Source organism: Balaenoptera ricei, chromosome 4 (assembly GCF_028023285.1).
Source record: "Balaenoptera ricei isolate mBalRic1 chromosome 4, mBalRic1.hap2, whole genome shotgun sequence".
Taxonomy (NCBI): domain Eukaryota; kingdom Metazoa; phylum Chordata; class Mammalia; order Artiodactyla; family Balaenopteridae; genus Balaenoptera; species Balaenoptera ricei.
In genome coordinates this window covers 1,328,971-1,345,686 of record NC_082642.1, presented here as the reverse complement: position 1 = coordinate 1,345,686, position 16,716 = coordinate 1,328,971, and the positions used below count along the sequence as shown (strand labels likewise).

General features: G+C 39.2%; 1 protein-coding gene across 14 annotated transcripts in view; it reads right to left on the bottom strand.

The window, feature by feature from the left end:
• VEPH1 (ventricular zone expressed PH domain containing 1) overlaps nucleotides 1–16,716 on the bottom strand; it is a 291,970-nt gene that overhangs the window by 240,607 nt on the left and 34,647 nt on the right. For all 14 annotated transcript variants that reach the window (XR_009502810.1, XM_059920041.1, XM_059920044.1 and 11 more), the window contains exon 4: nucleotides 7,730–7,904. Coding sequence is in view for 13 of the 14 variants with exons in the window: in XM_059920041.1 (XP_059776024.1) it covers nucleotides 7,730–7,904 (175 nt within the window). In the remaining variant the exon portion in view is untranslated. The remainder of the gene's footprint in view (nucleotides 1–7,729; nucleotides 7,905–16,716) is intronic.

Genomic DNA, 16,716 nt, shown 5'->3' with positions numbered 1-16,716 from the left:
GAAATCCTTCAGTCCTAGGCAAACTGTGACACTTTGTCACTTTGTCACTCTAGTACCTACATATGTATGTAAGTAGAGCAACTTTTTTGCAGGGATAGTATCTGAACAAGATAGAGTTGATATATTTTCCTTGTCTATTGCAATGTGAGTTGGCTTTTAATTAAGTATTAATTCCTTTAAAATATATCCAGAACAGTTGACTGTTAAGTATATATTACAGAATTTTAGAGCTAGGTATTTGCAATTACTCAACTAACTTCACTTTAATAAATAGATTCGCAAACAAAGAAGAAACTATAATTGATTTTTATTTCATCTCTTCTTAAATTTTATATTAGAAAGCTCTTCTTTGAGAAGCTTACTAAGGCCAAATGTTTCTAGAACTGTATTTTAGCCACTAAGAAATAGCACTCAAAGACTTCCCTGGTGGTGCAGTGGTTAAGAATCCGCCTGTCAATGCAGGGGACATGGGTTCGAGCCCTGGTCCGGGAAGATCCCACATGCCGCAGAGCAACTAAGCTGATGCGCCACAACTTCTGAAGCCCGGGTGCCACAACTACTGAAGCCCGTGCGCCTAGAGCCTGTGCTCCACAACAAGAGAAGCCACCGCAATGAGAAGCCCGTGCACCGCAACGAAGAGTAGCCCCCACTCGACGCAACTAGAGAAAGCCCACGCGCAGCTATGAAGACCCAACGCAGCCAAAAATAAAAAGACAGGAAGGAAGGAAGGAGGAAAGAAAGGGCACTCAAAAAGTTTAAAATCTTGGTCAAAGTAACTGTATGTGTTCACTTATATATTCCTGGATTCAGTGAACTTGAAAACTCAGATTGCTGACCCTTGCATTCGGTTTTATAAATCTGGAGTATAGAAGAAAGCTTGCTGGGCTTGGGGTCAGAAACACAACATTCAAATCCTAGCACCATTACCCACTAACTATAAAATGTCAGGCCTGCTAACTAATCTTTATGAATCTCAAATTCGCCAAGAAACTGGGGAAAACAGGACTTACCTACCTTGCTGAAGGGGTATTATGAAAATGATATAACAAGAAATAATGTATCTAAAAGTACTTTATAAACCCTAAAATAATTTTTGAAATGAAACAGTTATCATAAAAATGTTTTTCAAGTTGTTCCCAGTGGATTAAATAAAAAATAAGCAAACAAACAAAAATACAAACAAATAAATATAAAGATTCCCTTCCATTGTGGCTAAGTTATTCTCAGAGTTCGGCCCATGGATGCTTATAACTGTGCAGGCCTTATTCTACTTCACAGCAACATCTGCTGGTGAAGTCAGGAAGGTGCAAACTCTGGCGTGCATCAGATCCAAGACTTGGTTAACGATTCAGAAGAGATTCTTTTCTGATTTAAGATGTGTCTCTATTTCTTGTTCCACATTTGTATTGACTTTTATTAACATTATATTTAATATTTCCCTATATCTATTGATATTCAGGTTGAATATTCTTAATGAGATTACTTTGGTAGCCTGTTTTCAGGCTATAATACAAATATTTGATTAATAAATTCTTTCTCAACAACCTGTAATATGGTGGACTTAAAACCTTTTCCTTGAAGAATAACTGTATCATGAATTTTTAATGGCTAAGTATCTCCCCAGAGATTACAAAACTATACAAATGGATGTGATTCTGCCTTTAATATTTTAACATGGGCCTGGTATACGGCAGACACTCAGTGATGACAATAACGATGATGATGATTATGATGATGGTGATAAAAAGAAGAATCATGGTAACCGCTGATGAACGTGGGCCCGGCACTGTGCAAAGTATAGCTGCTTTATCTATTTAAGCCTCACACCCACAATAAATGGGAGGTCAATTTTCTATCTCCGTTTTTCTGAAACAGCTCACCAATCAGTGGTTTGAACTTTGTCTCACATTGAGAAAGAAATGAGGTGAATTTATCACAATTAACTAGACAGTCTTTTCTAGGCCATTGCCAGGAAGTCAGAAAGGAATCTGGACTCTTGCTGAGACAAGATTACATTTCTTTCCAAAGACTTTCTACTTAAGTTTCAAATCATTTGAGGTCATCTTGTGATTTGTGACAGAGGACCGTGTAAGAGGCATATTGACAGAGACTAATATTTCCTTATTATGACCACTGATTCAGAAATGCAGATGAAAGGACGTCACTGTTTTTAGTTTTGATAGTAGTGGTGTGCATTGCATCAGAGTTCCAAATAAAAATTTGGAAAGGGTTTCCCTATAGGCTCTCAAATAATCCCTTACAGTTGGTGATACCCTCATTTTAGGGATCACCAATAATATTGTCAACTTCCTAGGTGAAAGATATGCTAACTCATGCTGCACTAAGCATTGGTTGTGCTTTTATATTCCAGTACTGGACAGGTTTAAAAAAGCATCTTCACATAGCAAAGAACAAGTCTGAAGAATTATTCAGGACCACTGAAAAACAAATCTCCCACTCTGAAAAGGTTCTGATGTTACAAAATATTAAATTGCCCTGATATGATTTAAGCAGAAAACAAATTAATTACCCAAGGGACATCCTTGTCTTATCTTTTTAATTCAATGGGAAAGCATTCAACATTTCCTCATTAAGTATGATTTTAGATGTATGATTTTGCAGATATCCTTTATTAGATTAAGGATGTTCCCTTCTATTGTTAGTTTGCTGAGAGGTTTTTTTTTTTTAATCATGAACAGACTTTGAATTTTACAAAAGGAAAGGATATATATATATCTTAATTATAATCTTAATTATATATATAATAATTATATACATATATATATTATATCTTCTTAATGTTTCAGGAAGTTCTCCAAAATTCCTAGGTTGCATTCTTTCTTTCTTTCATGAATGGATACTGAATTTTATGAGATGCTTTTACTGATCAAATGACTTTTTTCCCTTTTAGTCTTTTACTGTGGAGAATTACATCTTGAATATTGTCATCCTTGAATTCCTGGGATAACTTTTATAAAATGAGGATAACAATAGTTCCTCCCTCATAAGCTATTAGGAGAATTATATGAGTTAAAAGACTAGTACCTGGGAGCTTCCCTGGTGGCGCAGTGGTTGAGAATCTGCCTGCCAATGCAGGGGACACGGGTTCGAGCCCTGGTCTGGGAAGATCCCACGTGCCGCGGAGCGACTAGGCCCGTGAGCCACAACTACTGAGCCTGTGCGTCTGGAGCCTGTGCTCCGCAACAAGAGAGGCTGCGATAGTGAGAGGCCCACGCACCGCGATGAAGAGTGGTCCCCACTTGCCACAACTAGAGAAAGCCCTCGCACAGAAACGAAGACCCAACACAGCCATAAATAAATAAATAAATAAAATTAAAAAAAAAAAAAGATAGTACCTGGTACAGAGCAAGAACTCAACGAATGTTAACTATTATTTTCTTTATGCATTGCTAGAATCATTTTGCTAAAATTTTTGTGATTTGTGCATCTCTGTTTATAATTAGGATGGGTCTATATTTTCCTTTCTTATATTGTCCTTTGGTATTGATATCATGGCTATACCAGCCTTATAGAATTAGCTGGAGAATGTACTTCTTTTTTTTTTAATTACCACATTAATTTATTGTCAACACAACTAAGTACAGGCAGGCATATATAATAACATGTGTAAACTACTAAGCAAGCAGAATAAAAGGGAAACTGTACTGTGATTCACCTTCAAGATATTGTGCACGTACTCATTAAAGCAGTATTTTAGGTTCTGTTTTGTAGTTTCATTAATATTGTTATACAAAAATTTGTGCCCATACATTCCCATAATGCTTTTTTTTCATCTTTATTGGAGTATAATTGCTTTACAATGGTGTGTTAGTTTCTGCTTTATAACAAAGTGAATCAGTTATACATATACGTATATCCCCATATCTCCTCCCTCTTGCATCTCCCTCCCACCCTCCCTATCTTCTCTTTTAATTATATGAAAAAGTTTAGATAAGACTGTAATTACTCCTTGCATATTTGTTCTAATTTGCATATAATACTAAATGTGACAGGCTTTTTTTTTTTTTGGTGGGTTGATTTAAAAATACTGACAGAACTGTCTTATTAGATATAGGGACATTCAGGTTCTCTATCTCCTTAGCGCTCAAGAATTAATACAAATCAAGACAACATTCTGCTCATGCCTTTAATCCTTTCTCCAAAAAGAAGGACTTTCAGAATTTCCTTCTCACTGGGAGAATTCAAAGAATACAAAACAGACAAATGGAGTCTAAGCAATTTGAATAAATGAATTCATATTTACATTTAATGTAAAAGTAAATAGTATTATTCATATACGATCATTAATAATGGGAAGTAGTAAAACATTGGCTTGGAACTAGCCTTCAGGGATAAATATTTAACCCCATTTGACAGTCTCTCATGATTGATTAAAGCTTAAAGGATGCATTTGGTTTGGAATTAGGGATAGACATGTATATAACACAATTGAAAAAATATGATCAATGGAATAACATCAACCAAGGGTAAGGGGTTAGTTGCCACTGGTACACCACAAGGCTTGCCTGGTCCCATCGGGTCTACCTTTTCATTAGTGTTTTAAAATGAAGATAGAGTGGTTCTGTTCATAAAATTTACAGATGACAAGAACCTTGGAAGAATTGGAGATATATTGAAATGGAGGATCATTATCAGTTAGATCTTGGCATGCCAAAGAAATGAACTGAATCTCTTAAGACGTATAAAGGGATAAAAGTAAATATTTACATAAGGCTATTTTTTGGTACCCAGTATTAATTTACAACACTGTTGGCTACAGTCCTGAATTTTCGGGTTATCTACTCCTCATCCATGTGGTTCTGCTGCAGTTTACTTGCTGCAGTTTACTATCAACTCCTGCTCTGAGGGTGGCTCATGACCCTAGTCCGGCCAGTTGAAGTACTGTATCCCGCGGCAACAATGATGGATTGGTTCAGAAATGGGCATGTGGTCAAACAGAGACAATAAGACTGGATATGGAGTTTCTTTTTCTTAACTGGTATTCATGATGATGTGAGCTCATGTGAGCTCTCATGATGAGAGAGGCCCATTACATGAAACATGAAAGTGAAACCAATCCACAGGAAGCAGAACAGAGTAATGACTTTTTGGGACCACATTTGAGTCCTGAAGCAATCCATATGGGAAGTCTGATACACTCATGCATTTTTTAGTCATGTGTGCCAGTAAGGAGTGCCTCCTCCTCCTTCTTCTCTTCCTCTTCTTCATCATCATCATCATCAAGCTATTTATACCTGGGTTTCTGTTACTTAAGATATAACTAATTGGTAAAATGGGATAATAATAGGACTTCTGCTATGGAATTCTTGTGGGGATTAAATGATTTAACCAGTATAAGATGCTTAGTACAGCATTTGGCATAAAGAGAGCATGAAATAAATTCTAGCCATTGTAGTTATTACTGTTATTATAATTATTATTGTTATCATTGAATGGATGACAATTTTGTGGGGATTCAAGCACTGCCTGCGTAACTGAGCTGAATCAACTTAAGACTCTACAATTTTACAATTCTAGTCTTATAAAAACAGATCAAATCAAATAACTCTAACACTTTAGCATTTTCTGCAGAAGTAGAAAAATGGGAGAATAAGGATTAGGATAATATAAATCAAGGAGGAAAATCTAAAGGGGAGAAAACTATATGTAAAGAAAAAAGAAATCCCAATGATGCCTCCTAAGGCTGTTTTGCAGGGGATATATGACAAAGATTTGCAGAGCAGGAAACTTACTACTCAGAGACACCAAGATCCCTTCCGTTTTGCAACTCAGAGTTTGATAGGCTTATGTGAGTGATTGCAGAGTTTTACAGACACATCAGTCCTAAAAATCTAACCCTGAAATATTTAGTCCCAACCTTTTATAGGTTAAATTTTCATTTATTTTATGATGATTTTCATAGTGCCAGATCAAATAAACTAAATCATTTGCTTATTTTAAATACTTGCAGTTAATTCAGAAAGCGTATTTTGCATTTCAAAAGGTTTCTTTGTCATTGAAAGTGCATTTCAACAAAACAAAACAAATACATGAGTTAAGTTCTTGGCAGGTGCAAAGAGACAATTCCATTTTTTTCCCCTCATAAATCAGTTACTTGCAAGTCTAACTATCATGGTTTTAAAATGTGTGGCGTGTGTGTTTGTAATTTCTATAAAATCTGTACCAAATATGTAGTCAAGGTGGTGAAAAAAGCATAATTGCTTTCCTGGACTTTTAGCAAATTTAGGATCATGCATAAAGAGAAATTAGCAATTCAATCCTAATTGAATTGTACTAGTAATAATATGTACTAGTAATATCAATGACAAGTCTTCAGAAGGGAGCACATGTAGAGTGATAAACTTCCACTGTCATGATTGGGGTTCAGACAAACTGGTCATCTGGCAGACCACTGGGGTGGCTGGTCAGATGTCCAGGGTTGGGGGCGGGTACTAAGAACTCTTCTTGGGAATGTCTGGTATGGTGAACAAAATCTTGGTCCTTGGTGGGCTGTAGGAATTTTGAGAACTGGTGGACTAATTTGTTACTAGCCTGACTCTTGGGTGGATAGTTGAGTCCAGGGAAGAAAGAGAGAGTTTCAGATAAAATTCTACTGCGAACTCAGTACCATACTTTGACACTGGGAGCCAAGCAACCTTGCTCTGGCTCTCTACCAAAGTCTAACACTAAGGGGAAAGACAGGTTCTCTTCCCCATCCTACCACAGTGGACTGAGGACTGGTGGCTTCTGAAACTTCAGGGGTGACAGCACAAAGGGACAGAGACTGCCATTCCAGGCAGGACAGTGTGGGGCAAGTCCATTCCTGGGGCCTCCATGGTAGCAGTCCACAGAGTTTGCTGGGCTCAGGGTGGTAGAGATGGGCATCACCAGACTATGCTGTGCCAAGAAGAGAATACTGGGGACTTTCAGAAATACTTGGTCTGGCAGCACTTTCCAGAGGGCTGATGCTCCATTTGAGCATGTGGGCCTGTGGCAGTCAAATGTGGGCCAAGATACTCATGGACCTCAGACATTTATATTAATGAGGGCTGGGGACATTTGGGTACCTATCAAATAATACCATATATTGTTCTTTGATCCCAAACCAAAAAAAAAAGGTTTCTGATAGATCTAAAACCAAAGGAAAAAATACAAGAAAAGAGAATATTCTGACTGCACTAACTTGATCTCTTTCATACAAATATGAAAGCATTAAGAGAGATGTCCTGATTTGATACTTTATGGTAGTATTTAACACAATTATAAATCAGTCCCAAATTGTGTTCACATTTAAGAAGTCTTTACACATTCTCTGGTGTATCTAGCATTTTGTGCTTTTGGAAAACAAAGGATGAAGAGCTTTTCCATCTGCCACTGACAGCAGTGGGACACATTCCACTTAGTACAGACAGGTTCTGCACAGTTGATAGTTGGACAAGATTACCAGAAGCACGGAAAACACAGTTCTCCAAATGAGACACAAAGCGTTGAAAGGAAGCATGCGACTCATCTAATGAGTCCAAAGAATTCATCTGCCTGGTGAAGAGACCCCGACTCAGCCAGCTCAAGTAACCTTATCCATGTTCCCCAGCCACCTAGTGGCCAAGCAGAGAATCTAACGTACCTCTCAATACTCAAAGTCTTACTTTCCACAAACCATAACTGCTTCATGAAAATACTTTAAAATGATTGTTAAAACACATCCCCAAGCTCAGCCTTTGCGCCATACCTTGGAGTATGCTCTTTACTATAACCTCTGTGTGATCGGCCAGGAGGTCTGCCTTGGTAATTGCAGCCAGGGACAGGTAGTTGGACATATTCCTGCACAGTTCCTTGTTGCCTCTGTGGAGGAATTTCACTGCAATGGGGATGGCTAATGCCATCACAGGGGGCCGGTTGTAATTCTGAGGAAATATAAGAAATCAACAAGTAATAAGTGGTTTATTCTTTATTCATTTATTCATTCATCCGAAAAATATTTATTGAGCTAAGCTCTCAGAGTGCAGCTGTGAAAACACAGGGCCCACCTTATTTTCCTTGTATTTGGGAACTCTGGGAACTCTTGTTCTTGTTAGGGAGACTTCGAGGCAAACAGGCGCTTAATAGCATAGGCTGATGAGGGCCATGATAAGGAACGTGCAGGGGGATAAGGGAGCAAAAATGGAGCACTTAATCCAGTCTGAAGGGGGGTGTCAAGGAAGACTTCCTGGAGGAGGTGATGTCTTCGCTGAGACCTGGTGGATGAAGAGGAAATGGCTGGGAGATAGCTAGGAAAGGAGTGGACAAAAGGAAAAGTGTGTGTGAAAGCAGAGAGGTGAGAGAACTTGTGCATCTGAGGAACAGTAAATAGTTCAGTATGGATGATGTGGGGTACACATAGGAAAACTGGGGTAGGAGGTGAGAGAGGGGACTGGAGAGGTAAACAGAGGCTTGATTATGAAAGGTCTGGCACCATGCTTAGGAGTTTGGAATTGATCTTTAGGGTGATCAGGAGTCACTGATGAGAGGAATAACTTAGATTTATACTTGAGAAAAAAAAAAATCTAAGGAATGTTTAATCAGTTGCTTCCTGACTGTATGTTAAAAACTAAAGTTTTGACTGAGATTCGGAAGGAAAAAGATGAATGAACATAAGACTAAAACTAAAGGAATTCTGGATCCTGAAATAATTCTCTTTTTGATGTACTTTGTGACTGAACATCAATATCCTTACATATACAATAGTGCTATCAGCATTCAATTACCTAATTAGGGAATACTATTTGGAAAATACAAATTGTTTTCTTACAAATGAATGATATGTCTTCCCCACCATTAACCATTCTAACCATCAACCCCACCCCTTAGGCTAACTATAAAGCAAAAGTTGCACAGTGCACAATTTGTTCAACGTTACATTATTACATTAGAAATAAAAAGTGGTTGTTTTTCTCTGACTGTTCATGTGAAAAGTGCTTCTATCTTTCTACCCATAGATTATCCCCTCTAATACCTCCCACTATTCTAGGTTTATGGCAGGTGTTCAATAAGCGTTTGTCAAGTTGAATAACTAATGAAGAAAATACAAATCTATAGTGATAGTTATGATTGGGAACACAATGTGGTGGGAAGAAGGAAGGGTGGGTGAGGGGGTTGGGAAAGGGCCTGCTCGCTCCCACCTTCTTGCTTGGGTCACCAACTGCCAGCAATGGCCTCCAGTGCCATCCATTTTCAGGGCTAGTTGACTGGGCAGGTGAGTTGTTACACACTCCTTACCAAATAGGACTTCCACGGCCACCTCCCAGGTACTTCTAATGAAGGCATTTACACCCTTAGCTTCACGGGTGGTCAAATGACTCAGACGTTGACCAACCAGAGAATCACATTTCCAAATGATAAGTTCAGGGATGGGCAAGTTACCCAATTATAATGGAGGAGCCATTTAAGGGCTCTGTGAAAGAGACTCTCTCTCTTCTGTCATATTCAAACTGCTGAGAATGGAAGATCAAGAGTAGCTGCCATTTTGTGACCTCAGTAGGAGAGGATCTGTATGAGATTCAAGGCAACATGGATCTATCTGAGACAAGTTAAGAGAAACCTGGTGGCATCCTCTGAGCCCCATGTATTAGGCTGTGCCTGAGGCCAGTTCTATCCCTAAATTTTTCTAAGTGAGCCAATTAAGTCTCTTGTGCTTAAACTTTTTTTCTTCCCAGCCCCTAGAAACAAAAATAGACCTGATAAATCCATAATCCATTCCTGTAGTTCCACCCATTTTTCAGGTTCAAGAATCAGTCTGACTCCTGAGCAGAGAAAATAGGTATTCAACAACCTAAGCTGATGTCTCACCATGAAGTCAGCCATGATGAAAGCTCTGACCCTATTCCTTGGTGGCAAATCATGTGTTTATCTATCAGTTCCACTCAGTAGGTCTCTGTCCTCCCCTTCTTAGAGTTCCTAACACCATCTAACTCTCAGAACCAGGGCCTGCAGCCAGACTTCCCTCAGATCAGGCTTTATCTAGAGTGTCTCCCCTCCTGGTAATTTAACTGTGCCTGATTAGACTGGGCCATTACTGGGGTGCTGAGCCCTGGGGCATCCCTGGGAGGCCGGCTGCTTCCCGCCCTTCAGCATTAGAAGTCTGCACGTGTACTTGGCCAGGCCTTACAGAACTGTTTGCGTCCCCTGAGGGAAAGTCACACTGAGGGATTTCCAAAAGGCTGGTGCATGATCAGGTATGCCAACTTACTCTCTCACAGTGACAGTCTCTTCAGGTCAGACCCTTTCACACCATGAGGAAATCAGGAGCCAGATTACTAACCAGAATGTTCACTCATGGGCACAAGAGCAGATCAGAGCAAAGGAATATCTTGAGGGCTATTTCATCTAGGCCATGGTGAAACCTAACAGTCCCGCCCTACAGCCAAATCCCCATCTCTGGTGATTGGAACTTTCCTCTCCGTCAGATTAAGTCTCCACCCACCCTTCACACCCCAGACAGTGCTGAGTAAATGTGCCAAAATAATGAGCATCCTCTTTCTGTTGACATACACTTCAGACATGTGGTGTTTAGGAAGGCCGATTGATTTGTCGATTTTCTCCGTTATCATCTTATTCTATGCCCGCTCCCTTGAGGTTACATTTAAGTTGTACCTCAATTTGAACAGAGTATTTCCCAAACGCTTCAGTCTCACCTACCAATTTCTTGGGTTGCCCCAATCTCTCCATAGTCTGTAGATTTTTGCTAGTTTACCTTTTACATGACATATCTTCGTCCCTGTCATGGCTGCCAAAGCTCTAGTTCTGAGAGTAGAACACAATCACACAATTCTTCTCAGAGCTTTCCAACAAAGAATATCATGCCCCAGTTACTTTATCTTCTCTGTCTTTAGCCAAAACAACTTGCAGCTAGAGAAGCATACGTCTTCCATTGGAGGAAAATGTCTCTAAGCATATTTACCTGTAACTTTCTGAGAAACCACGATGGTGGCGTTGGAAGTACAACTCAAGTGTTTCCTATTAATTGTGAACACAGACAGGCATAGTAAAAGATCAGTGAAAATCATATTCACAGCAACTAATGTTTTTAAACCTTGGGAATGAGCTAACCCTTGCCAGCAACAATGAAAGAATAGGCTGTCTTAACCAATTTGGTCATATATTTTTACAACAATTCTAGATGTCCTAGGGAAAAATAGTGGGCAGCTATTGAAGTCTTTGAAGTGTGGTTCCAAGTGAAAATTATTAAAAAAATTTTAAATGTATAATATCATTATTAAAAAACAAAATAAAACAAAACTTTAACACACTCAATTTTTCTGTTTTCCTCCCACATATGCCATCTGGAAATCTCTCAAATGACAAGAGAAATGAAACATTAAGCAAATAGCAAATAGTTCATATAAACACCAAGGAATTCCCACCAAAGGCTCTCAATCTCTAAACAGCATCTAGACAGTTCCTAGTGTTTCAAGAGGCCATGGGCACTACTGACAGCAACAGGATATGAGTGAGGGGTTGGTAGGCCTAGGTGAGGCTGGGCAAACATGGGTCCTATGGACCTCCTTCCAATGGCTGAGCTTTGCTCTCAGGTGAAGCAAAAGGATTTGCTAATGCAGCAGATCTCAGGCCCCTGAAATTATTTTATCTGTATGATTATTTGGATCCCAGGAATGCTAATGGTATATATGCAGAGAAAGTCCCTGTGATTGCTAGTACAAATAAACCACTTTAACAGCAACTGTTAATGCCAGAGCTTATGCTAGATCTTGCCCCTCCATGCAGATGTGAGCATGATGGCATGTGTATCTTCTTACACACAATTCAATACTCAATATTCAGGGAACAATTCAGTGAAGTACAGGGTAGCAATAAAGACTTGCTCACAGGGACAGTTATATCCAGCAGTAGAAGCAAAACAAGAGGGCTTTGTTCTACAGATGCCAAGAATTATATTTCTTTACTAGATTAGCACCAATTTGAGCTCTTGGTGGAGATTTTCCTTTGGAAAATGCACTTTGGGAAGGTTTCCCAGTGTCTTATAATTGAAAAGAATAAAGCTAAGTAAAAGAGATAGATATCTGAGGTGATAGCAACTAAAAAGCTCTTTGGTCTCAGGCCTTGAATTCAACTAAGAGCCGTAAAAGAGTAATCTCAAGAAATATTAAATGCCATATATTAAAATGGTTATTTTATTGTTTTTCATCCCCCATCATGGATCAGATAATCAAATTTTGGATTTATATATAAAATGCTTGGTTCTTAGCAGCATGGCTATATATAAAATCTAAATGGCATCCACCTAAGTTTTCCCAGTGTATTTTCTGACAGGCAATAAGGGAGTGGGTCTCAGGAACCTGGAGGGCAGGGGGGTGTCCCAATCTCCTCCCATTTCATGCCCCTGTCTTATGCGGCATTAAGTGAGGAACTGGTACTGGGGCCCGCTCTGGGGTGAAGCACGGCTAGTACAAAAGCCAGAGGGCAGTCAGGTCTCCTGAGCTACTCATGTGTTCATTTGTCCATTAATTAATTCATTCAGCAAATATTATCTTGAGCACCTACTATGTGCCATTCACTGTTCTAGGTGATGGGACCACATCAGTGAATAAAACTAAGCTTCTATTTTGGGCAGGGGGAGACAGGCACTGAACAATGGCTAAAATAAATAATTAAATCACAAAGTGCTGATGCTATCTTAGAGTTTCCTGCAGATGATGATAATGATGACAATACCAACCAGAGCTAATCCTCATACAGCACTTCCTGTGTCTTAAATATTTTACGTCTATTTTTTAATGTCTATCCATCTAATCCTCACAACAAACTCATGAGGCAGCTACGCTTATCTGCATTTTATAGATGAGGAAATTAGGGCACAGAAAGATGAAATGCCCAAGATCACCCTGCCAGTAAATGGTAGAGCTGGGATTGCCTACTGAATAAACTTCTAGATGAACATGACCAGTCCTGCCTCTGAGAGCTGAAAAGGAAATGCTCTCAAAATTGCCCAAGGCATTTTGCATGCCAGCCAGGGACAGATTTTGAATCTTCATGCAGCATTAACTGGGGAAGAGGAAATAAGAAAACTGAAGTGTGGAATCAAGGTGAATGGACAGTGGGGGGTCCTTCTATAAAGAAGGAAAAACAGATACTTTCGGATTTTCCCACAGTGAATTTGGTGGCTATTTCAGTTCTTCCCTCCTCCCCTCTTTGGCTATCTCCCTCTTCAAATGATCATCAACAGTGTGAGAAGATGTGGAGGAAGAGATAAAAGGCAGAGCTTACTTGGCATTAGCTCTGCTAAGTGATTTGGTTGGTTGGGGAAGAGGCTGAAACCACTGTAACTTGTACTGAGGAGAAAACTAGGCATTGGCTCTCAACATCATGATGGTTGGTCTGTCAGTTCTCTAGAATTTCATTCTAGCCCATCAGTTATGTCAGTAATTACAACCCCTTTGAGGTGCATGTTTATTTTCTTCAACCCTCTTCAGGTTTGGATTTATCCTAGAATGTAATGTGCTTTGTGGAGGGGGAGAGGGGTATCTTCTCTTTCAGGATTTTTCTACAGGCAAAGAAATAAGCATTGGCCAACTCCATACAGAACCCTGGTCAGAGGAAGCTGTGGTTTGAAATAGGTACTTCCAGATAGTGGCTGGATCACAAATGGAGATTGCTTTTATAATAAAGTTGTTCTTCGTGAGCAGCAAGTATTGTTATGCCCATTTTACAGATGGCAGAACAGAGGCTTAGAGAGATGAAATAACCTGCCAATCTCTCACCGATACGAGACCAAGAGTATCTGATTCTAAGGCCCTCAAGCTCTAAAGCCTTTTGTTCTTCTACCTCTCAGCATCTCCTAAGGGAGTCAGAATTTCAGACTAGGAGGTGATCTGAGAGCTCACCTGATTCATCCTTCATTTTACAGATGTCTAAGGACACAGGGTGGGATGGCAGGATAGTATCACCCACCACAAAAGAAACCAGAACTCACAAGTGCATGCCTCACACATGTACAGATTCTGTATTGAGGAAGGTATAGAAGGTGAATTCTGAAAATTTTAAAACTATTTTGAGGTAAATGTGGCAAGTTCATACAGTTAGGACAAAGAAAAGAAAGAAGTCAGTATAACCACTAATTATTAAAAGTAGAATAGGAATGGTCATCTGAAGTAGGTTTGAGTGTAGGTTGAAAAAGGAAATTTAGGGAAAAAAAAAAAGGTTTTTTCTTGTGTGTGTGTGAACATATTTAGCTTCCAATGACAGCTAAGTGGCCAGAAAAAAAAAAAAAATGGCTAAGAATACGGGCAGAAGAACTGGTGGGCCCTTGCTTGATCAGGTAGTGTGAGGCTGGGATTGCTTATCTTGGGAGGTAAGGTGGGTGGAGAGGGAATCTTTGTGTGTGTGTAGCTAAAAATGTTAAGTGGTTGACTTTAAAGTTGACCTACTGTTTTATTTCACTGAAAAAACAAAACAGAATATGAGTCATCTGGATTTCTACTTGTTTCCCACAAGAACCTATTTTACAAGTAGGACAAAATCTTCTTTTCAATATTTACCGCAGGCCAAAATGTTCCCCTTAAAATCTGATTGAAAGCTAAATGCCAAAGCTGCAACCACAGCCTTGCCTTTGGTTCATGGGAAATGACTTTCTGGGACCACACCCCTAGGGGTAGCCTGGACAAATTGCTGCACTTTGCTCTGAAAAAGGCAAGTTTACATTTAGGGCTTTCCATCTTCCATTATTACACCTTGTGCCTGCTCAGAGGGCACACAATGGACGCCCTGTGACCACACTGGCCCTACAGGCTGGAATCGCCCACTTCTGTGACTCACTTGTCCCTCTCAACCAAGACGCCTAACCCTTAGCCCTTTTCTCTGTCCTTTCCCAAAATGTCAGTGCTTGTCCTCAGGGCCCTGCTCTCAGCAATCTTACAAACTCATTCTCATTGATCAGCAGTTTCACGTTTCTATTTGCTCCCCACCATCCCCTTTTTAAAGTAGGAGACATAATGCCTTACCCAGAATGAAACATCCCTTTATGTTAGACTTTGGGGCATTTTGGAAGGGCAGCCTGCTTAGTTCTCTGATCTGGGTCTCATTTCAGAAATCTGGACTTTTGTACAATCTGTTTTGTCTACTTGGAATGTTCTCTCACTCCACTTTTCCTACCTGGTAAAATTCCCGATAATTGCCCATAACCCTTCCAAATTCGATCTCCATCCAGAAAGCCTTCCAGACTCTCTAGAACTGTACTAACACAGGAGCCGAGTGAACCTACTGAGCCCCTGAATTGTGACCAGTGCAAAGTAAGACATGCTAACACACACAATGGATTTATGAGACTTAGTATACAAAACAAGTAAAACATCTCATTAATTTTTACGCTGATTACATGTTGAAATAATAACATTTTGGATATATTGGGTTAAGGAAAATATAATATCAAATCAATTTCATCTGTTTTCACCTCTTTTTAATATGGCTATTAGAAAATTTTAAATTCCATATGTGGCTCATGTTTGCAGCTTGCATTGTATTTCTGTTGGACAGTGCTGCTGGAATCTAGACCAGTGGTTTTGAAATCACAGGGGGAGCTGGAGAATAGGGCTGATTTATGAGTTTCTGTCTGAATGTCTGTGGAGTGGCACTTTGGAGTGAAATAATCTAGGTTTCTGATGTATGTCAATAACATAGTCAAGAATAATCAACAAACTAGTGGTTGCCAGTGGAGGGGAGGAGGGGCGACATAGGGGTAAGGGAGTGGGATGTATAAACTATTGAGTGAAAGATAGGCTCAAGGATGTATTGTATAACACAGGGAATATAGCCAATATTTTGTAATAACTATAAATGGAGTGTAACCTTTAAAAATTGTATAAAAAATAAAATTTTAAAATTAATAAATACTCAAGATAAAAATAAAAGAACAATCAATGAAGAAAAGGTGTGTTAGGTCTTTGTTGTTATATCCAACAGCATTAATCTTCCATTAATTTCGCTGAAATACCCATTTCCTCCCCTCCCATCTCTAACCCTGGGGACAAAGGAAAAACAGTATGATAGTGTGTGTAGACTCTTTTGTTCAGTTGACCAGTCCCGGAACTGAGCAGACAAAATGCAATAAATATGCTCCAGTTAAACATAGACAACTGTGAGAAAAAACAGAAGAAAGGAAGCTAATATTAGCTGCTACACACAGTGCCAAACACTTTAACATAGCTGGAATTTCCTGACCTATGCTCAGTAGAACACTAGTTCTGAGGGATGTTCATAAACGTTGTGTTGGGGTAAGATGGGGAAGGAAGTTACATGGTCAAATCAGACTGCAAAATGCTGTTCTAAACAAAGTTAACCAGCTTTCTTTATTGCAGGACTTTTCAGAGCCTTTAATGTGCTATGAAACATTGTGACAGCTCAAAAGGGAAAAACTGAATTCAATGTTTCCCAACTTATTTGACCACAGAATTCTTTTTAAAGAAACAACTATCAACATTACTGGTTGGTAAAATTTGTCACAGACAATGTCACTTCATCTGCATTTTATAGGGAGGAGACTGTGGCTTAGAAGTTATGTGACTTGTCCAACGTTTTAATTTTACATAATTAGTTCGTGGCTGAGCCAAAATTCCAAATTCATGTTTATGCCAAAGGAAAGAACTTAAACATGGTCAGAACAGGCAAATATTATTATAATGGAAAATTCACAGTATAGAAATGTACTTAAAAATGACTTAGCCACTT